Below are 23,557 nucleotides of genomic sequence, written 5' to 3'. Positions count from 1 at the left end.
CGTATGATGACGCAGAATATCTGCATGGAAATATCATATGTACTTCGGTACATTAAAATAATATATATTTGAAATGTGGATATGGAGAAGAATGGAGCATGTGAAATTGACAGACAGAATAAGAAATGAAGCTGTGTTGGAAAGAGTGAGTGAAAAAAAAAAATGCTGAAACTGATCAGAGAGAGAAAAAGAAAATGGCTGGATCAATGGCTAAGAAGAAACTGCCTACTGAAGGATACACTGGAAGGAGTGGTGAACGGGGGAAAAGTTCGGGGCAGAAGAATATACCAGATGATAGACAATATTAGGATACATGGATTGTATGTGAAGACTAAGAGGAAGGCGAAAAATAGGGAAGACTGGAGAATGCTGGGTTTGTAGTGAAAGATCTGCCCTTGGGTAGAAAACTATGAATGAATAAAAACTGAATGAATGTGGGAACTCACCTGCATCACAGTCTGCATTTTTTTCACTAGCAGGAGAGACTTCACACCAGATTTCCATTAGAACAGGCGTCAATGAACTGGCATATTCCTTTAAAGTTTTAATATTGACATCAATACTGCCACTTTGATACGTATTGCTGCCAACATTAAATATGGAGGATAAATCACATGTCTGTTTATAACATGAATTGAGTAAATTTATCCACAGATCATCATTTTTCCAAGATGACATTTCTGCAAAATGAAAACAAAGAAACCAATTTTTCAGAGTAGTTATCATAAAGTATATTTACTTTATATTTTATTACAGTACTTACTCTCATACCATTTTAAAGTGTCACTTACAACTATTTAACATGATACGAGAATTTTTTAGTTTCTGCACTGTGCCATAGATGAAAGAATTGGGTGAAAACCTCTTCTTGGTGACAAAAAATAGTTTGGCCATAAAAAAAGAACAGGAGCTGTTAGAATTATTTTCTGATTCGAGCTTAAAAATCGTGTTTCCTACAACGACCCTGCTGCAATTTGGTTGCATGCATGACCACCATATTATATCCTATGTTTTCGAAGTGCAATACAACAATTAAATGTAATTTTCATGAACATACTTGTAACCAGTGAACATATTCTGTTTGTCTTCTTGAATGAAAAAATTTTGTTGTTAAGTTAACTGTCCGAAGACAGATTTGAACATCATAAGTGGCACAACTCATGAGGCAACTAAGCCACGAAGATAATGGGGAAGGACACGCTGTTCCTTTCCCCCTCCATTGCATACATATTACACTAATCAGACTTCATATGTATACAAACAATAATGAGTAATTTGTTTCCAAAATCTGCTATATGCCATTTAACTTTCGTGGGGGGGGAGGTTTTCTCATGAAGTTTCGGCCAGTGAATGGGACCGGTGCCCACCCAGCATCATGATGCACTTGGGGAGCTACGATAGGTAGCGAAATCCAGTTGCCAATACCAGCTATAACGGCTGGGGGGATCATCGTGCTAACCACACGATACCTCCATTCTGGTTGGATGATCGTCCACCTCTGCTTCGGCATGTGGGCGTGAGGTCAGCTGCCAGCTGGTCGGCCTAGGCCCTTCAAGGGCTGTAGCGCCACGGATTATTATTATTTTTTAAAAGAAGGAGCTTTAAAATAAACGAGCTAATTTTTAAATAGTGTTTGTTCTTATCTTAATGATATTCATATCTTATACCATTCTATGTACTTACGGTCTTACTAATAAAAACTCTATATACAGACGTTTAACTGTCTTATACTTATACAATGAGTAGCTCGTTTATAAGTCGTGTGTAAATTCCTTACTAATAATCACTACATACGTCGTGTATAACAGTATAACTGTTACACAGCTACGTCATAGTTTCGTCATTACTTCGTTACAAAAGGTAATAGAATATCTGAGGTTCTCTACTGGATCCGGTAGAGCGCTCTAGTGTGGCGTGTTAAATATCGATAGTACAACTGGCTCTAATCAATTACCACACTACATTTTGGTCAAAGAGTACAAGCTACAGCAATATTAGTCTAATAATTCAATGATCTTTGGTTTGTTCTTCTGTGGTTACAAGGTAAACATCATCATAAAATGACAGTCGATACGAACAGCTGTTAGAGGGGCGGCCATTTTTTCTCTATATACAACGCTTAAACAAGGGGTTCGTGTATACAACTACTGCAAAGCAATTCCCATTGTATAGTTACAGACTGTTTATACGTCCATAGCTTATTCACGGTTTATTAGTAACGTTTTCTGTCTCATCTCTGCATAAGTCTCGTATAAAAACTATACACGGTTTATTAGTTAGACTGTTAATGTACTAGAATACTTCACAGTTTCTCAATTCAAATATAAGATAGCAGGTTTTGACCTGAAAAACATAAACTAGAAGAATAATGGTTCATTTTTCTATATCCACTTTTAACACTTATATATCACTGATTAAATTGCAAACTTCTTTACCGTGTTAATATTTAGTATTTACCTTGTGGTAAAGGCTTTAGACAATGAAGGACAAGACTTCGAAACTAGTCAAGCAAGGTATATACTAAATACTGTATTAACACGGTAAAGAAGTTTGCAATTTAATCAGTAAATTAGAAGGTTTTGGAAAAAAATAATCATACTTTTAAATATGTTTCATTGACAAATAGCAGGAATTTGAAAAAAAAAAAAAAAAAAAAGAAAAACTTTATCATTGAATTCACAGTTTAAGATATATGTATATTATGTTAATAGGTCAAAATCGGTTTTTGAGCAAAACAGGTTTTGGAATCAAACCATTCATTTTTATTCTTCCTCTGACACATATAGTCAAGTGAAACACACTGCCTGATAATAGATGAACATATCAGTCAGAACCTCGAGCAAACCGAGGTAGAATAACAGTTAATACAGAAGTAAATTTAATGTTGAGCTAAACTTGCGACTTTGATTATCTACAGTAAAAGTGAACCAGACTTTTCAAAACTGACAGCTGCAAGGTAATATCAACCATCCTCTTAAAAATCTTATGGTAAGTCTAAAAAACTAATTTAATTTTTTCTCAGAAAAAATGTGACAGAACGTAAAATATATTTCTATTTATGTATTTTCAGTTTAGGCCTATATTCAAAATTAATATTAATTGTTACCATAACAGATATATTCTGTAGGACCAAAAGAATAATAATCTTTAGTAAATTCTTCTAGCAACAGTGCATATATCCGTACAGATTACTGTGCATATTACTGTGGAATCCCGGCCACGAAGTCACTCAACTGAGTGCGCTCCTTGTATAATGGCAGTTGACTTAATAAAATGTCAACATACATGCCAAACTTGGAGTCAGGCCACAAAGAGAAAAACACTGGAGGAGGGGAGTTCGATCTGGTACTGTGGATTGGACTTCAGCATAGCTCAATAGTGAGAGCACTTGGTACGTAGAACCAAGGACTAGGGTTCGATCCCCAGCGCTGGAGCGAGTTTTTCTCCTCTAATATTAATTATTACCATAACAGATATATTCTGTAGGACCAAAAAAAAAAATCTTTAGTAAATTATATTCAAAAGCTAAAATTTAATACCACTACCAATTTATTAAGGATATTCAATTGAGTACATTATGGATATACAAGCGCCATCCAGAAAGTAACTTAAGCTTCTTTGGGGCCGTTTACAGAAAGAAAACACAATTTCAGGGAAAGATTTATTGGAACATATACAGTAGAGTTGGGCAACACGATTCTTTTTCAGAAGTCGATTCCAACGATTCAATCACACATTACGAATCGATACTAATGATTCGTTCACGATTCTTCTCAATCTGCGATTCCAACTATTCTTTTGTATCGTCAACGAGTTCACGATTCTTCCCAGTCTGCGATTCCAACTATTCTTTTGAATCGTCGCAAGACACTTTCCTTTGCAAACCACGCGTAGAACAAAAACGTTCTACATCTCTCGCATAGATGGCATAAGAGCCGAGACATTGGATTGTCTCTTTCTCATTGGCTGGAACCATTCAGTATGACCTCCATTAGTCTACAAAATTACCCAAGATAATGTCTCTAAATTATAATTTATCAACTGAACCTTATTATGAAGTACATTCTTTGCATTACATCTCTATTTAACTATGCAAATTTCAGGTTTGTGTTCATTATTTTTCCATACTTAACAAATGCAGTACATATTTTGATTTCACTCTTGCTCGGGAGCATTAGACACAGTTCGGAAATGTCCGCTGACAGGTTACATCAAACAACTAATAGAATCGTGGGTTACGATACCATGCCGATTCCTTACTATTCTTTTGAACGACGATTCGTTACGATTCTTTTGAACGACGATTCGTTGATACCACGAATCGATTATTACGATTCTTTATTATTAGTCGTTCAAATGAACGATTCGTTCACGAATCGACCCAAGTCTAATATACAGCAATTGTTCAGCTGTTTTTCAACATATTCCCCACTGAAATTGAGAAATTGGGATCAACGTTTGTATCCCTGTGTTGTAGAAGTCTGCCGCCTGGGATCGGAATCAGTGTGTGACAGCTGTCTGCACATCTCTGTTGATCCCACGGTAAGACAAATGTTTAATTCCGATGGGGAATATGTTGAAAAGTAGCTCAACAATTACTGTATCTGTTCCAATAAATCTTTCCATGAAATTGTGTATTATTTCTGTACACAGCCCCAGGGAAACTGACTTTCTGGACGCGTCTCATATTGAATGAGAACATGTTTATGGCCCTAAATTATGCTAAACATTTTAGGGGGTCCGCCAAAATGAAGTATGAACTTTAAGGGGTCTGGGCACTCAAAAAGTTGGGAACAATTGATCTAAATGGTAAAATTAGTATTAACAGCAACTCACTAGCAACTCTTGAAGAATCTCCACATTTCTTCTCAGTCCGTTCCTGTTTGTATGCAACCACTGCAGACATCAGACCGTGCAGCCGGGTTAACACTTTCACATACCACTTCACACTCGTAAACTTGCTGTTCAGGTTCACTTTGAGGACACAGCCGTGTTTCAAATCTGCATTCTGATGTGAAATCATGTTTAGAAAGTTAGGGAGGATCTTGACAGACTGAACAGCAACTGAGTTCGGGGCTGAAGCAAGCAGAATGTCCAGCATTTCAAGCGAGTCGTTCTGAACAGATGCTTTGAGGTGGGTCATTCCACAGCGAAGGTAGCTCAGCAGCACGTTGAAAAATGGCAACATTTTGGAAGGAGGAACCTGCGAGAAATTTAAAGTCACATTTACATGCAGATCTTAGAATTACAGTTCTAACAACTCAATATGAGCAAAATTCAGATTAATCAAGGTTATCTACGACAGCTTCAGAAACAGATTCTATTTCTGTATGACTTACAGTGAAACCTCTCCTTACGGACACCCCCAAGATACGGACACTCCTCATATACGGACAGATTTTTATGTCCCAACTGAAATAATATAGGAATAATGATAAATTTAACTCTCGTTTACGGACACTCTCAGACACGGATACGGACAGCTTGCTTTACCTCCTGACTCTGGACAGGACTTGGATTTCAAGACCTAATATATTACAAAAATGGAGAATTTAGTTTTGAGAACTGTACAGAAATTATTTAACATGAAAGAAGACAAGAAGGGTCTCGTAGGCTACCACTAGCCCACCCGGCTACCCCTTGTTATAAGCTCAAAGCGGGTGGATAAACAAAATCATAAAATTTAACCTGCCTGATGGGTCCAAGTTTCCGCGATCATGAAATTGTAGTCCAAATATGATTGGGTTAGTAGGATTATTCTCTTCACGTCAATCAGTTGTACTGTTTCGAGAGACATGGCACCTGAGCATAAAGGTTAAGTTGAAAACTGTAAATTACAGTATTGCATAACTGTAGACCTAGAATAAAATTGCATGTCACAGTACTGTATTTTCCTTTTTCGGTCTTATCTACAGTATAGATCAAAGTTGCAAAGAATTTACTATAGTACAGTAGACATTTTTTAGAATTAAACTACAGTAATACACTTCATTTAAAGCGTGAAGGGATACATAATGCATATTATAAATTTACTGTTAGATTGGGGAGCCTCCCTCCCAATAAAGGACACCTCCCAGATGCGGACAGATTGTTACGTCCCTTCCATGTCCATAAATGAGAGGTTTCACTGTAATTTAATTTTCTCCTGAAGCCATACTTTAACATTCACTTCCCCTCAAAATGCGTCAACATGTAAACTATGTTTTATTGCTAATCAACAATAATGTAAAATGTCTCTGTGACAAAAAGAAATTGACTGAACATTGGAAGATTTACAAATTCATTACCTAAAATATGTGAGATGTAAATGTAGAAATGAAAGTTCCACTCATCATTTTCATTAGGTGAACTGAAGACACGTACACCAACAATGTTATCATATCCATTGTTAAGTTCAATTTGCATTACCTGCTTTTAGGGGGAACATCCAGCTTAACTGTTCCCAAAAAAAAAAATAGATTTTGTTTTTTTTATTTTGCCCGAAATCTGGAGTATAGAATTTCCCGTTTTTGTCTGTGAAAATTTTTTATAAATATCTGAAACAGTTTCCGAGGTACGGACAAAAATATGCACCAGGAGAGTTCTAGAAAGCGTCCATCACCTGTTGCAAAGTTTGTCGCTCGTTCACTGAAACTTGAAATTTTCAAACTAGCTATCTCTCTTCATAACTCAAAAACTATTACAGGTAATTGCATGAAATTTTGCATGGTTATTGTATGGCATGATCTACAACATGAATAAATACATATATAATTTTTTTTCTTTTTCGTCGTGTCCCTGGTTATGGGGTCGAGTATGAGATAGAATCCTCCATCTTTTACAGTTATCCCAAGTATTCTCTTCCATTACTTCTGGCGTGAATTAATATATCTGGCTTATTAATAGAAAATAAATAAAAATTATTTTTGAATGAAAATTTTCAGGAAAATTTCTTTCACTACTTCTCGCATGAATTAATATATTTGTCTTCTCATTAACAGAAAATGTATAAAAAATATTTTTGAATGAAAATTTTCAGGAAAATAATAATAAAAAAAAAGTAAAAATTACTACTTACACTGCAAATAATTTAATGATAATGATTCACGTTGTTGCCACAACCTTCTGGAATAGGCCGGACAAGAGAGATTGAAAATATTTTTGAAATTGTGGGAACTAGGAGGAAAATGGTCATCGACTGTAAAAAAAAAAAATTAAAATATGACAATTCTCTCATACAAGTAGTGGTTCTTATAAATGACTGTGAATAATAACCTCGTAAATTTTCAACTTAATTCATAAAATGAAAAAATTAATTTACGCAGTTTTCATATAAATAAGCTGAATGTTCCCCCTTAAAAATGTCATTAATCCTCATTTGTTTAGAGCAGCAGTTCCTAACCTCTTAAATCCTTCGTATCTCTTAACTAGACTTTTACTGAAACTGTACCCCTAACTCCACCACACACCAATTTTTTACCATATCACTTACATAAGATGTAACAGAACGATTTTATATATCTAGATTAGTTTTTTTTTTTTTTTTTTTTTTAGTTTAAAATAACAGAAAAATACAAATTTCACAAAATCTTGTAGTAACAAAATAAAAAGATTACAATTACGAAACACATTTAAAATAATTTCAGATTTATCTTTTCTTGTAATATCAGGCAACAAGATGTAATGTACGCCATTAGGGGAGAGTCGGGTAGTATTGGACATCGGGTAATATAGGACAGTGAGTTTCTTTCATCTACCACACGATGATAGCACCTGATTGACATGGTTACGTTTCTGTGATGTCGCATAGAGAAACGTAACCATGTCATTCAGGTAATACCATATGGTGGTAGATGAAAGAAACGCACTGTCCGATATTACCCGATGTCCGATACTACCTGACTTTCCCCTAAGAACTATCTTTGACATAATCCTAAGTGGATTGACATTGGGGGAATGTGTACCCTAGGTTGGAAACCGCTAGTTTAGTGGTACTTTTATTTTTCAAACTGAACAAAGTGAATATATGCGTTTTTAGGCTTTCACGGTGAATGTGGTCAGAAATAGATTTTTGGGTACTTCAACGTGTACTGAAACTTTACATTTTCAATGTTTGGGCACTACTGCAGTGTTCAGTTCAAAGTGTGTCATGGCTCGTTGTATGTCGTCATGTGGCTAGCCGATGAGCCTAGAGAATTCAATCTTCCTACACTTCTGCAGAGGCGTATTACCTATGTGCCAGAGAAGTTGCCTAGCAAGTACGGCGTTCATTCTGAAGAGTACTTACTGATACGTATGGTAATGCCGGTAGTGGCAGAAATGTGAACTGTTTGGAAACACGTACTGAGGTAAGTTTTTTTGTTACTGTCGGGATATGGGGAGAGGGTTAAGACGATTACTTACGTATTTGTTGACATTAACTTCGACAGCTAACATGGACACAGAGCATTTGATTTGTGTTGTGGAATGTTGCCGTACGCAACCGATGATAACAAATACACTGCGTATGACTTGCCCGCGCAAAACACAATTCGAAAGAGGTTATGGTAGCACACAGACCGTACAGACCGCCATCTGTTGCTACGACGTTCAAGTTATACCGTACACGTTCTCAAGTTCAGATTGAACGCCTTGATTAATCGGCAACTTCTCTGACATAAAAGCTGGAACTCGCTTCAAATCGCTGACTCACAACAGTGACGTCATGACACACTTTGAAATGAACACCCAGTATATACAGGTTCCATCATCAGGACAGCTAGAAAGACCAGAAGAATCACCTATTCTGTTAGGCTCGTTATATTTGGCTACTACAGGCGACTAAACAATATAAAATATAGCGTTTTTATGTTATGTTAAAATTTGTCACCAACACTAGATCGTGCTTCAGCAGAAATGACTTTTCATATTCAACTTTTAAAAATATATTATAACCAGGGGATTGGAAGTTCATGTTAAAACAAACTACAGGAAAACCCCTTAATGAATCATCATCATCATCAATGGCACGACAGCCCTTCTTGGGCCCTGGCCTTCTTCAGAAGTTTCGCCATTCCTCCCTATTCAATGCAAACGTCTCCAATTTCTAACACCCAAAGTCTTGATGTCATCCATCACACAGTCTTCCCATCTCAATCTCGGTCTCCCAACCTTCCTTCTTTCCATCGGAATAAATTTAGAAACTCTCTTCGCAATCCTATCATCTTGCATTCTCACAACATGCCCGGTTCAATCCAATCTTCTTATTTTTATAAATGTAACAATGTCCGGCTCATTATATAATCTGTACAGTCCAGCCTCATGGTCTAGTGGTCAGAGCTTCTGAGGTCCCGGGTTCGATTCCCGGTTAGAGCACAGGAATTTTTCCTTAAAGGGGATTATTCCTGTGTTCGTCCATGGTCTGGAATTTAGGTTAAGTTTAGATCCTGGCACCACATTATCATAATCATCCTATCACATCATCGGGGTAATGTAACTCTGCCTTCCAAGTGCCCCAACCTCAGAAGTGGGTTACAACTAAGCCACGGCCAGGAGAGAAGACCAGAAATGTCGAAAAGACAACCTGGTGGCATTGGATTAAAAAAAAAAAAAAAAAATGTTATTCAGGTGTCTCTTTTGACTCAGCAATATTGAAAGCTTCAGTGTGTGTGTGTAGCAGGTGACTAAAATGAACAGGAGACGTAATTGTAAGTGTGTGTAACCCGTAAGAGAGCCCACCTGAGTGAGAATAAGTTGAAGCAGCTTCAGTGCTTCTCTGCGGACATCCTTTTCTAAATCTATTACCAGCTCAGAAACACCTTCAATGACTGCTGCAAGATATAAACCAAAAATCTCTTCAGGGCGATGCGTCACTAGCTCATGCAATCCTGCTAGACTTTCCTTCCGCATGGATAAGTTGTGATGACGCAGCTTGGACAGTAATTCCTGTTTGAAATAATAGGAAAAAAAAAATTAATTTGGGTTTAAGGTGGTCAATATACATTCACATTTTTCCTTTCATAAATCAATGTACAGTAATGTTAATTTTTATATCGTTTCATAACCTTCAAACTAGCACAGTTTCAGCCTCGTTCTATACCAATTTTATTTTAATTGTTTATAACTAGGGGCTAGAAGTTTATGACCTAAAGATTAAAAAAAAAAAAAAAAATGGCCAATAAAATTCCCCGAAAATTCTCTTAACTTGACCGAAAATTTGTTTTAATTTATGAAGAGTAAAGTGTTCAAAAATTAAAACAGTTTTTCACTTCCTTCAATTTTAGCAAAATTATGCAAATCTAGTCTTTCAGATAAGGCTCCCTGTAAAGCAGATTTGAATCATTTCAAGGGGCCGGGTATCGATCCCAGGACCTCTGGTTGAATGTACCAGCGCTCTTTCCAACTGAGCTACCCGGGAACTCCACCCGACACCGTCTCAACTTTTCATTTTATATCCACACAACTCGCATGGGCTGATGAAACGCCAGAGACCCACATTGAGTGCACACAATCTCTGTGTGACTTGGAATTGTGGTTTTCTGTTAACGTACTCAGTGATGTATATATTATGCAAATATAGTCTTTCAGGTAAGGCTCCCTGTAAAGCAGGTACGTTCAACCAGAGGTCCCGGGATCGATACCCGGCCCCAGAACAGTTTTTCCCTTGAAATTATTCAAATCTGCTTTACAGGGAGCCTTACATGAAAGACTAGATTTGCATAATATATACGTCACTGTGTACGTTAACAGAAAACCACAATTCCAAGTCACACAGAGATTGTGTGCACTCGATGTGGGTCTCTGGCATTTCGTCAGCCCATGCGAGTTGTGTGGATATAAAGGGAAAAGTTGAGACGGTGTCGGGTGGAGTTCCCGGGTAGTTTAGCAAAATTGTTTAACAGAAATTAAAATTACATCTTTATAGATATTCTTTCCTCAATGTTAGAGAAGATGTATATTGTCGGTCCATCGGATCTATGCCCCTTCAGCGCTAACGTCATTCTTGGAAAAGTTAACGCCTCTACTCACCCCATTCCACCCGTTTCTCTCCCACTACATCAAACAGCAGGCCACAAACCTTGCCGAATAGGGATGTTGCCAAACTTCCGTCAAACAGTGTCATGTCTCTTGAATATTGCTTATAATAATGTAAGGTTAATTATTACTTATTCATAATTTAATTTAAGTAGGTCTAATGACGCTGATTGACTTATGCAAAATGCTATTACTTGCTTAATAATATTTCTTTCACCACTCCGTGCTACAGTATTCATGTTGAGTTGACAACACTGGACTGCAAGTGCAAATAAACTGTCCCGCAAGAAGGCTCAAAATTGTGAGTAGTGGGGGAGAGAAAGAGAGGGATAGAAAAGAGAGAAATAGGAATACAGGGAGAGAAATGAATTGCCGAGGCTGAAAAGGAATTAAGGTTCAGTTTGCATATCTTACCGGGGCACAGATCCGATGGTCGGACTATACATATACGTATTACCTTTAATTTACAACAAAAATCACGTAAAAAATCTTCAGTTTTTCAAAAGTTATTGCATTTTGAAAGAATGAACACATTAGAAAAATTACTTTATGGTAAATCACACGCAAAAATATCAGCACATTTTCACATGCAAGACTGCTAGGACATTTTCAAATTAGCAAAACAGTTTATCTACGTATCCTGTCAACATCCAGGCATGCCATACCACCGTTTATTTAACGCAGGTCCACCCCATCCAAATCCATAGGCATGCAACACAATAAAAATGAATCGCCAATACAACAAAAAATTACATCCCCCAAGGAGTAAATATAACACATCACACTGTTATCCCTGTTGTGATGCGACTACGTACTCGTACTATGGATGCAAGGCATGGCAGTAGACTCACAAATTAATCCACATTGCTCTCTGTGCTACAATCATACAATAAACTGCCATCTAGTGATGCGACCACATATTATGGATGCCATACAACACACATCTCATTATATCATTGACTGAGTGTAGAAAAAAAAAAGAATTAATTGATTAACTAGTAGACTTACTCGTGTTAATTATAATTAACACGAGTAAGTCTACTAGTTAATCAATTAATTATATTCAAGTGTTAAAAGTAGTGTACGCAAGATTCAAAATGGAAAAAAAAAATAGTTGCCATGACTTATGTCCCAACCCTCGTAGTAATAATAATAATAATAATAATAATAATAATAATAATAATAATAATAATAATACTTACTTACTGGCTTTTAAGGAACCCGGAGGTTCATTGCCGCCCTCACATAAGCCCGCCATCGGTCCCTATCCTGTGCAAGATTAATCCAGTCTCTATCATTATACCCCACCTCCCTCAAATCCACTTTAATATTATCCTCCCATCTACGTCTCGGCCTCCCTAAAGGTCTTTTTCCCTCCGGTATCCCAACTAACACTCTATATGCATTTCTGGATTCGCCCATACGTGCTACATGTCCTGCCCATCTCAAACGTCTGGATTTAATGTTCCTAATTATGTCAGGTGAAGAATACAATGCGTGCAGTTCTGTGTTGTGTAACTTTCTCCATTCTCCTGTAACTTCATCCCGCTTAGCCCCAAATATTTTCCTAAGCACCTTATTCTCAAACACCCTGAACCTATGTTCCTCTCTCAGAGTGAGAGTCCAAGTTACACAACCATACAGAACAACCGGTAATATAACTGTTTTATAAATTCTAACTTTCAGATTTTTGGACAGCAGACTGGATGATAAGAGCTTCTCAACCGAATAATAACACGCATTTCCCATATTTATTCTGGGTTTAATTTCCTCCCGAGTGTCATTTATATTTGTTACTGTTGCTCCAAGATATTTGAATTTTTCCACCTCTTCGAAGGATAAATCTCCAATTTTTTTATTTCCATTTCGTACAACATTCTGGTCACGAGACATAATCATATACTTTGTCTTTTCGGGATTTACTTCCAAACCGATCGCTCTACTTGCTTCAAGTAAAATTTCCATGTTTTCCCTAATTGTTTGTGTATTTTCTCCTAACATATTCACGTCATCCGCATAGACAAGAAGCTGATGTAACCCGTTCAATTCCAAACCCTGCCTGTTATCCTGAACTTTCCTAATGGCATATTCTAGCACGAAGTTAAAAAGTAAAGGTGATAGTGCATCTCCCTGCTTTAGCCCGCAGTGAATTGGAAAAGGATCAGATAGAAACTGACCTATATGGACTCTGCTGTATGTTTCATAAGAATAATAATAATAATAATAATAATAATAATAATAATAATAATAATAATAATAATAATAATACATAATAATAATAATAATAATAATAATAATAATAATAATAATAACAGTAATAGTAACAACCTTAACATTATGTCTTTTAGGTATCACTGAATCCTTTCGGACTGTTGTCTTCAATTGGTCTGGTAGCACTATCTTGCGGATCTTGAAGCGTGCATCAGTAATGTTCTGAGCTTTAGTCAAGACTGTCTTCTTTGTTTTCAGTTTCACCTTTGACTTCTCCTTACGCTCATGTTTCTTATGTTGTTTCCTAGCCATTATAAAAAATTAATCTGCAAGGTAAAGCACAAACATTTTAAATAACCAATTTAAAATAAGCTGTTCTTTATAACACTGATAACTACAACACCCCCATTTTATTTTCTTACACTAATTGACACTTTCACTGTCCATGGCTATTGGTGTCCACTATGCAGCCAGCAAGACAGCAGCAAAATAATCTCTCATCATTAAAACTGCCGGTAATTATTACTAATTGCATTAAAAATAAGAATTAAATACATAACTTTATTTTAACTGAATTATCTAACAGGCACTGTAGATCTAAGAACTAGAACTGGGGCATTCTCTGCACCCCTTCTTTGTACGTGCCAGTCAAGGTAAATGATAAGCATAGACACGCCATTTCGTAGCACTTTATAAACTTACTCGGATAACAGACAAGACAAAATGCAACAGCTACACTGATCCAGTCTGAAGAGAGTCTTGATGGGAGTCCACCTGTAATATATACACAGGGGCCCTTATTTACTGCATATGCACAGAGTGTTGTAAGCGAAACTTATGCAATAAGGGAGCTACAAATTTTATTTCCGTATCTGTACTTAAAGAACTAAATTTAAATTTAAATTTATTTAGAATTAAGTCTATTTTTGTATTATATTGTATGTTATGTCATTTTTCTTGTGTACTGACGACGCCATGAATGCTTGTAATTCTATTTGGCTAATAAAGATCTAATCTAATCTAATCTAATCTAATCTAATCTAATCATGGACCGAAACTACAGTACTACTGGAGCAAAAATTGCAAAAATAATAATTTTTATATGGACCAGATTTATGGTAAAATGGTTTAAGAGTGTATTCGTAAAAGACGAGTATTTTCCCTCCCCCCCCCCCCCCACCCAAAAAGTTACAATACAAATAGTAAGTATTTCACTTGTGGGTCTCACTGGAGTTGTCCCCTTTTATTTTCGAGGTTACCTGAAGAATTTAAAAAAATGCTACGAAATGGCATTCCTGTGTTTATATTTTAATCACACGATTACAACAAAATAAATTTTCGTTCATGCTGATCATCCAGGCCAGCAGAAAATTTAGCTCCGAAGTCCATCACTGTGGAGAAATGGTTACCATGTCTGACTGTGAAATGAGCGGACTAGGGTTCAAATCCTGTTTGGGACAAGTTACCTGATTGGGAATTTTTTTTCGAGATTTTCCCCTCAACTACAACCACTTGAAGCAGAATTGCTGGGTAACTTTCGGCATTGGATCTCGGACTCATTTCGCCTTCATTAATTTCAACTTCGTGTATCATCTTTAATAGTATCAAGTCGATCAGATCGGGTAGACATAGTAATGTGATTTGCTTACAGGCGTCATCTGTCTGAGATAGCTGCACAGATCTCAGGGAGACCTTGGGGCAGGATGTAGTACGTGAATTGCGAACAGATGCCATTGATCTGAGTAGGTGGCAGAGAGAGGGAGACAGAGGGGCGTTCCTGCCTATGCGGACTTTGTCAGAATTGGATGCTTTAGCTGAATCGATAAGATGGCACCATGCAGTGAATCACGAACTCACATAAATACGGTCCTAAGGACTCCAACAATCACTTTACAATATAAGGATGTTGCAAAATAAGCCTCAGGCTGAGGTACTAGACTTTGGGTCCTCCTCAGAGGAAAAACAGGTCCCTTTCCACAGTGAAGGAGTGAGATCTGTCTTGCTTCCGTCCTGTATTAGGCCCTTTTATTCTTATCTCCACATCATGAGTTCATGATATACTGAGTGTTTCTATGCAAATATGTTCCAGACAGTCACGTTCCGTTGGCTTAATGAAGATAGTGTGAAGTGATCATCCTGAGAAAGCTAAGCAGTGGAAGTTTGAGTGGTATGAGTCTGCATAGAAAAGCATGGCCAGACCTGTAGGACCATTTGCTGCTTGCCAACAGATTTTATTAGGTGTAGAGACTGAAATGGGTCCGTTATGCATAGGAACTTCCTGTGTGGGCCTAGATTAGAAGTTTGAAATGTGAAATTACAATTGCAAGCAGAATTAATGACAGCAGAGATGAACTTAGAAGTTAATATTGCAAGAACAATGCGACGAAAGAAAAAAGTTAGGGTAATTATTTACTTCTGTGCCAAATTGATCTCTGGTCAGTAAGCAGTAACCTGTCATTGATCCTCGATGATGTCCGTCACACTGACCAACTTGGCACAAAAGAAAATAATTACCTAAGTTATAAATAAAATTATTAGTTAGATACAACACATGCTGTAAATTCAATTATTAATTTTTGTTAACAAAAACCAGTTGAAATGGTAAGGGCACACAAAAAGGGTGATAGATGAAGGATTGCCAAAGAGCATCATGTAGGTAAAGGACGAAGGAAAAGGGAGAGACCACTTGACACCTAGATAAAAGAAATTCAAACATCAATTCAGGATCGCCCACCTTGTCGAAAAAGGCATATATGTAGTAAAAAAAAAAAAACCACAAAACAAAACAAAAAAAAAATACAAAACTATCAAATGTTGAGCTATTTGCAGAGAACACAATACAAACAAAACACACAATGCAACGGTTCGTCTCCATGATAGCGTCTAGGCCTAAAAATGTGCAGAAGAGTAGGGCTTCACTGTTAAGTTCTAACCGAAGACTCTTTAAGTCCAGACGTCGTAAAGGAAATATAAGCTAAAATTGATGGATGTCCATGTTAATTATCTACAGTTGTATCATATTAACAATACAAGTTAAAGGGGATAAATTTCAGCACGCGAATTCCTTCCTTTCCCTCTTACTTCAAAATTCAAACCTTGTGCTCACAAAATAAATTATTGGCACTGAAAAGTGCCTTTTCGTAAGCATTATGATACGCGTTCGACAAACGCAGACAAATCTGCTCTTTTCAGTATTGTAAGATATAATTTAGTGAGGAATCCGTATACTGAAATTTTCCCGTTAAAGAAACAGTTTCTCACAGTAGTTTGTGTTAATTTTAAATGTAAATTATTTGACAATACGCTGCCGAAATATAATTAAAACGAAAGTGCTATCATATTACCACCGATTTAATAATATTGCAAAAATGAACATGCTGTCAACATGCTATATGTAAGGTTATGGTCAACATCGATGTCTCATTTTCCATATTTTAACGCTACAATCGTAACTATACCTTAACTACGTCTTGTCTGAGCAAATGACAAAATGCAGGTACTTATGCAAATTTATTATTAATAACTAATTTGTCGATATTCTATCCCAACGTGACAGACATTTAACCACACTGTTCAAACTCCAAAATGTTTTTTTTTTTTCTTTTTAAACGAAACGTGAAGCGCTGCAGCGAAACCGTTCTTTTATTACATTTGCTTTACCTTCGCTGCAGCAGCGCTCTACGAATTTGCTGCAAGACCCATCATGGCGGAATGCGTGTTTTCGTCTTTTGTAAAGTTCACTATTAAAATCGTCTAATAATAATAATAATAATAATAATAATAATAATAATAATAATAATAATAATAATTTCATGTCATCATGGAAGTCGAAACTATTTAACATGTTCGGTTCTTTTAAGGTTAAATTTATTACTGCAGTAATAGCAGCCAATATTAATTGTATACCATTTTGCAATCAGCTGAACGAATTGTGTTTTTTCCACCCTATTTTTGGTTCAGCCAATGCGTTTTTTTAAAGCGCTTCATGACTTTGCTGCAGCAAAAAGAGGGTCGAAAAAAAACGCAATTTGGCCAGCTGACTGCAAAATGGTGGACAATTAATATTGGCTTATATTACTGCCGCAATAAATTTAACCCTAAAAGAAACGAGCATGTTAAATAGTTTGAACTTCCGTGATAATGACATGAAATAATTATTATTGCTAGACGATTTTAACAATAATAAACGGTTAAACTATAAAACGTCTTTGTAATAAATGTTGCAAAAGACCAAAACACGCATTCCGCCATGATGGATCGTGCAGCAAACTCGTAAAGCGGTGTTTTGATTTGCTGCACTGCGATGGTGAATTTTATTTTAGTAGGTTGTTTTACGACGCTTTATCAACATCTTAGGTTATTTAGCGTCTGAATGAGATGAAGGTGATAATGCCGGTGAAATGAGTCCGGGGCCCAGCACCGAAAGTTAAGCCCGGTTCAGACGGTGCGTGTTTCTGTGCTGGATTCCAAGGTGGCTGCGCGGATGGGTAGCCTAACACTAAGGTTTTTATTGCCTTAGAACAGATGAAATTGCTTAGAACCACACGAAGTGATCAACACGTGATCAAACGAAGATGACAAAATAAATAGTCTGCAAGATTATAGAGGTAGAAACGAAGAACCAATTACCCTACGAGAAAAATAATAATAAAATTAGGAAATAAACAACGAATACTAATGATAATAACAAAAGAGGTTGGGATAAATGCTAAGGAAGAGAAAGAGGAAAAGATTTTGATGCAGTGATGGTTTTGTAGGTGATGTTTGAACCAACGATATCAATATCAGAATGAATAGCTTGTGCCCCTTATATTTAATAAACGGAGTTAGCCTACTTGGAAACAATTAGTAAATTTTGTATGGTATAATCCATCTGCACATCTTATGTTCAAACTTATAATCGAAACATTATGTCCAATACGTTTAGAAGCAAAGTGTTTATGTATGTAGCCTATTAATTGCTGTAGGCCTATATCACTCTTAAGATCATTTTTATGGAGTGAATGTAATTGAAATATAAAATGCTATCGGAAATATTAATCTGAAAGTTGGTAACATAGAAAAGTGACTGAAACAGATCATGTATTAGGCTAATTTATATATTGTGCCGGCCATGCAAAGAAAGCTAAATAAGATGAGAGAAACTTACAAACTACAATAAACCCACACCACAGTATCCCACACCAGAAAGGAAGAAGAAATGTTAGTTGTTAGTAACTAATAGACGGATGATCTGTTCAATGCACGTTGGTAGTACCACGGTTTAGTATATAGGCCTATAGTCACGAAGATCTAGTTTATGCGGGTACTAGGAGCAATAGACTGTGCAGGTACTGTTTCGCATTGTCTGTAATGAGGCGATAGTAGCGATCCTAGTGGTTAGCAACTATTTATGGATGCTTATTTACTGCGTATTGAGCTTCGTGACTGTATATACTAGACTGTGGTATTACGAAACTTTCAGATGCTAAAAAATTAATGTTAATGAATGGATAACTTAATTTATGGACGGGCAAAATGTAATAATTTCAGAATAAAATCCGGTAAATTAATGCATTGAAACATAGTTTCAATAACTGATCTTTCAAGATAATAATTCTGGAGATGAGTTAAACAACGTGTTCCTCACCATACCATTAATTAAACTGAACTATTTTAAGAAAACATCTTACCTAATCTACCAAGAGTTATATGATAACATTTTTATGTTAAATATGAGCGTTTTGTAGTTTAAATAAAAATTTAATTGTGGTTCATTCGATATACCTAATTATATTGTTTTTTTTCTTAAAATAACTCGAATAATTAAATTTCTAGATAGACTCTATGATATTTTATTGTCGATATGACTGGAAAGTCTGGGAAATTTCATGTTTGATTTAAAGATTGAGCTCTCCATGTAATCGAACTGTGCGAAGAGTAAAAATTAAAGATTGCTTGAAATATTGGCAAAGAAAATTATGCTTAATTACGTAGGGTAACAAATACATTAATATCAGTGAAGTATATAAAGATTGTATATCGATTGTACAGCTGGGTTTCTTACACCACAAGATGAAAAATCAGATTCAGGCTATTAAATGTGACAGTTAAAAAAATAATATGTCGGAATAAATTTAATATCAAAATTTCAAACGTATAGAATTAAATATTTAGTACGGTAACCATTAATTCAGAACGAACACATCATTGAACCAATATTCCTCCTGAAAAATATAAAACTTGATGTCACAGCGCAGAAGATATCAAGTCACTGTAATGCTCCTGCTAACGTTATTGCGAATAAAATAACCAAACAGCCTCGAAGAAATATGAAACACTCATCTTCACCATCACAAAAATAAATGATAGATTTCTCGAAATAATTAGGCTATGTATTTATGGTAAAACTCAGCTTCAGAAAGAATACATGCATAATGTACAAAATTCTAAACAATATGTGTACCTGAGTATCTATCCAAACGAGTGAATATTCACAATAACAAGAAATCAAGACTTTTCAAGCAAAGGAATGAATAAAAAAAAACATGACAACAGAATCATATGTTCAAAAACATCATAAAATTCTAATTTGTACATTTTATTAAATTAAAACCCTTAAACAACCTTCAGAAACAAATTAAAGATGTGGATTATTATTACCGATAAGTTAACCAAATCGAAACATTGGGCAAAAGCAGCAGATAAATACAGACAAAATCATGAACTTGTTTGCTGGTAATGGAAATGGGCAATGTAACCATTGAAAAACTTCATAATATGATTTAGTTGCCATGGCGATAAAAGCTAAACTTTATAAGTAAAGGTTATAGGCCTATAAATATAGAAACAGCTAACAAGGTAAGATAGTTTAATTTAGGCCCTAAGTTCATATTCTCGGTAAATTAACTTCTATAGCCTACGTTCAAAATCATAACATGAAAATCCGTGCCATATTAATGATTTTTAGTGTTCATAACAAATTAAATAATTGCAATAGGCCTATATCCACCTACCTAAATACATTTAAGACAGAAAGCAGTAAAACACATTGGAATTAAAAATGGTGGACGAAGTAGCCGAGTATTATTGGCGCCACGCCTAAAATTGTGTTGCAAGTGTTAGGAACTATTTTCTGAAACTGTAAAGTATTGAGATAATAATAATAATAATAATAATAATAATAATAATAATAATAATAAATTCATAATCTTAATTCAGTTTTTTAAGATAGGCAGATAGTAGGAATGTACAGACACTGGAAACAAAAAAAAAATAATCGACGAAATAGACGCGTATTGTTGGTGCCGAAAATTATGTTGCAAGGCTTAGAGACTATTTCCTAAAGATGTGAAAATATTGAACTAATACAAACAATATTTAGAAGATAATCAATTATAGGCTACCAAATGAGCAATGTGTAATTATCATACAAATGGTGGGTTACTAAGTTATATTGGCGCCACAAAAAAAATCCAACATGGAAGACAGCGTAAAGAACACTACGCATTCATGCAAGTAGCTTTGTCGGCTGAGGCGTTTGCCTGCCGATCCGGAGTTGCTCTTGGGTGCAGGTTCGATTCTCGCTTAGGCTGATTACTTGGTTGGTTTTTTCCAGGTTTTCCCCAATCGTAAGGCAAATGTCAGGTAATCTATGGCGAATCCTCGGCCTCATCTCGCCGAATATCATTATCATCAATTCCATCGACGCTAAATAACCTCGTAGATGATAGAGCGTCGTTAAATAACCAAATAAATAAATTACGTTACATTATTGATGGAATGCCTGTCTATTAACCGACGTGTGTGCATTTTCCCTCTAATTTGTATACATTTTGGTAAGTTTAATAATAATAGTAATAATAATAATAATAATAATGTCATTATTGTTACTGTTTATTATTATCCTTATCTCTGGCACTAGTCATTAAATGTTTACGAGCAGCCACTGCTGCTTATAGTACACCCCAAGTAGGCTATTTGAAGCAAGTCTTTTAACAGTTCGGCTGGTATTACACTATCAAAGTTCTTTGACAAAGATCTTTTATAAAAATATATTATAAAATATATTACAGGTAATGGGTTTTCTTTTATAGAAGTTTCTTTGATAAAAATCTTTTATAAAATGTAAGTGCATTTTGTTACATTTAATAAAAGATTTCATACCTTGAAACAAATATGGCGAAGCTCAAATGTAGCTGGACTGTTGCTACCACAAAAATTCTGATATCGAAGTGTGAAAGAAATTAAATGTAGTAAATAAATAATTTGTATAATAATAATAATAATAATAATAATAATAATAATAATAATAATAATAATAATAATAATAATAATAATAATAATAATAATGTCATTATTATTATTATTATTATTATTATTATTATTATTATTATTATTATTATTATTATTTGTATGACTTTTCAAGTCCTCGCATTGTAGCTCTTTCAATAAGTTCTGATGGGTACCTCTCTTGTCACATTTTGCAATACACGGTTTCTTTTTCAGTAAAATGCTTATGTAATAGGCCTAACTGAACTAATTGTAGCCAAACAATCATAATACTGTTCTTTATTCATGATGTTATAAACTTAACGCGTAAATATTAGTATCAACAAATCATAAACTTAACGCGTAAATATTAGTATCAACAAATCATAAACTTAACGCGTAAATATTAGTATCAACAAATCATAAACTTAACGCGTAAATATTAGTATCAACAAATCATAAACTTAACGCGTAGGCCTAAATATTAGTATCAACAAATCCTCGGAACACGTGTTAACTGCTGTGGAACAAGTGTTAGGTGAGCGTTTGTTCCTAATTTTAGGTTATCTTTGATAAAATATTTTATGAAAGATTTTATGTAGTGTAATATAGGCCTACCCCAAATCCTATCTTTTATCAAAGATCTTCGATAAAGTATTTTATCATATTCTTTCTAAAAGAGCTTTGATAGTGTAATAGCAGCCTTCCTCCATTGCCATCACGTGTAGGCCTACCTTTACCATGCGACATTGCAAAGAAGTGCCATTCAGCGCTAATTCCATAATCGTCTTCATGTAAGCAGATATTTTTAAAATTATTTTTTTTTTTGTATCGTGAACTTGTTCCATCGGAAAAGTAGATAATTTTTTTAATAGTCTATCATTGAATTCTTGCTTCAAGAAATTGATTGCTTCGTATTGGAAAAATTGAAAGGAATCGGCGTCATTTTTCACGCTTTCTGAGATGACAACAATAGGCTACTTTTGTGACGAATTTCTGTACCTTCTTTGAAATATAGGCCTACTACAAAAGGATGTATTGTGGCTTGGCAGTTGATCCAATGCACACCTTGTACTGAATATTGTATCACAAAAGAATAACTTTCAGAAAAGTCTGCAATAACTAGGTAATTTTCAGGTTGTACATTTTCTTTGCATTCCGTAAAACTTTCCGCGCGCAGCATTCTAGCACACGTGTAGGCCTACGGCTGCAAACGGTTCATTAGCTGGGGATCGCGAGTGCATGCATGCCTCTGGAAAATAAATTGTTGCAAATATATGTATGCATAGGCCTATCCCACACTTTTTTAATGCAGTAGTTTACAGATAATACATCAGGGAACAAGTCTATAATATAATGTAGTAATTTTGCTTTGAAAAAGAAATGATTAAAACATAAGGCCAAATTTTAAATTTATTTGTGATAGTCCTAAAGTAATAAAAAGTATTGTATTTAGTCTTTCAAGTGCGCCAAACCCCAAATCTCAACCATATGTAGATACAGAGTTCCAAGTGAGTTTATGTAACAGTGCGTGCATAATTTTCGTAATTTCAAATAGTCATAACTACACAAATGATTAATAATTGTAGAAATAAAACAATACGTGTCTTTTGATGTCTGAACTTCATGACAAAAATTCGACCATTTACGAGAAGGTCGTGTTTTTTCTGTGCGATTTGACGTGGAATAACTCTAATGTGAATCGAAAAAATTGTCGAAGTAATAAAGAAAATTTATATGTTAAAAATAAAAATCATATATTAGAAAAAATATGTTTTATTAGGCCTTTATTATATTTTAGGCTATAGCCTATTGAAAATTAAATCCATTTTCACTTGTTTTTATTTAGTAAACACATGTACTATAGGGCCAGCACAAAAATTATTATTTTCGTACACAATCAACTCTGTAGGCCTATTCATATTGGTTTGGAGCGATTTATTAAAGAATGTGAACTATTCAAGACTAATTTAGAAGCGTATTAAGCGAACTGTCCTTGCACAAAAGTGGATGCTTGTTAGACCAAATGATCGTAATTTACCGGTAATTATTTGGATACAATAACAATAAATTAAGGAATACGTTGAAGAAATTAGGCTATACT

General features: G+C 35.2%; 1 protein-coding gene across 3 annotated transcripts in view; it reads right to left on the bottom strand.

The window, feature by feature from the left end:
* LOC138691191 (testis-expressed protein 10 homolog) overlaps positions 1-16,861 on the bottom strand; it is a 35,626-nt gene extending 18,765 nt beyond the window's left edge. Inside the window, exons 1-6 of one of the 3 annotated variants that reach the window (XM_069812972.1) lie at positions 16,662-16,859; positions 14,853-15,896; positions 13,321-13,529; positions 9,697-9,903; positions 4,837-5,203; positions 447-680 (exon numbers count right to left, since the gene is read on the bottom strand). In XM_069812972.1, the coding sequence (XP_069669073.1) occupies positions 447-680; positions 4,837-5,203; positions 9,697-9,903; positions 13,321-13,515 (1,003 nt within the window). In that variant the 5' untranslated portion in view covers positions 13,516-13,529; positions 14,853-15,896; positions 16,662-16,859. Of the gene's footprint in view, positions 1-446; positions 681-4,836; positions 5,204-9,696; positions 9,904-13,320; positions 13,530-14,852; positions 15,897-16,661 lie in introns of all 3 variants that reach the window. The other 2 variants (XM_069812971.1, XM_069812973.1) reach the window with 2 other exon arrangements.
* Between the last annotated feature and the right edge of the window lie 6,696 nt (positions 16,862-23,557).

The sequence above is a fragment of the Periplaneta americana genome, chromosome 16 (assembly GCF_040183065.1).
Source record: "Periplaneta americana isolate PAMFEO1 chromosome 16, P.americana_PAMFEO1_priV1, whole genome shotgun sequence".
Classification (NCBI taxonomy): Eukaryota; Metazoa; Arthropoda; class Insecta; order Blattodea; family Blattidae; genus Periplaneta; species Periplaneta americana.
Note: the sequence above shows the minus strand (reverse complement) of the source record. Positions and strands in the feature narration are given on the sequence as shown.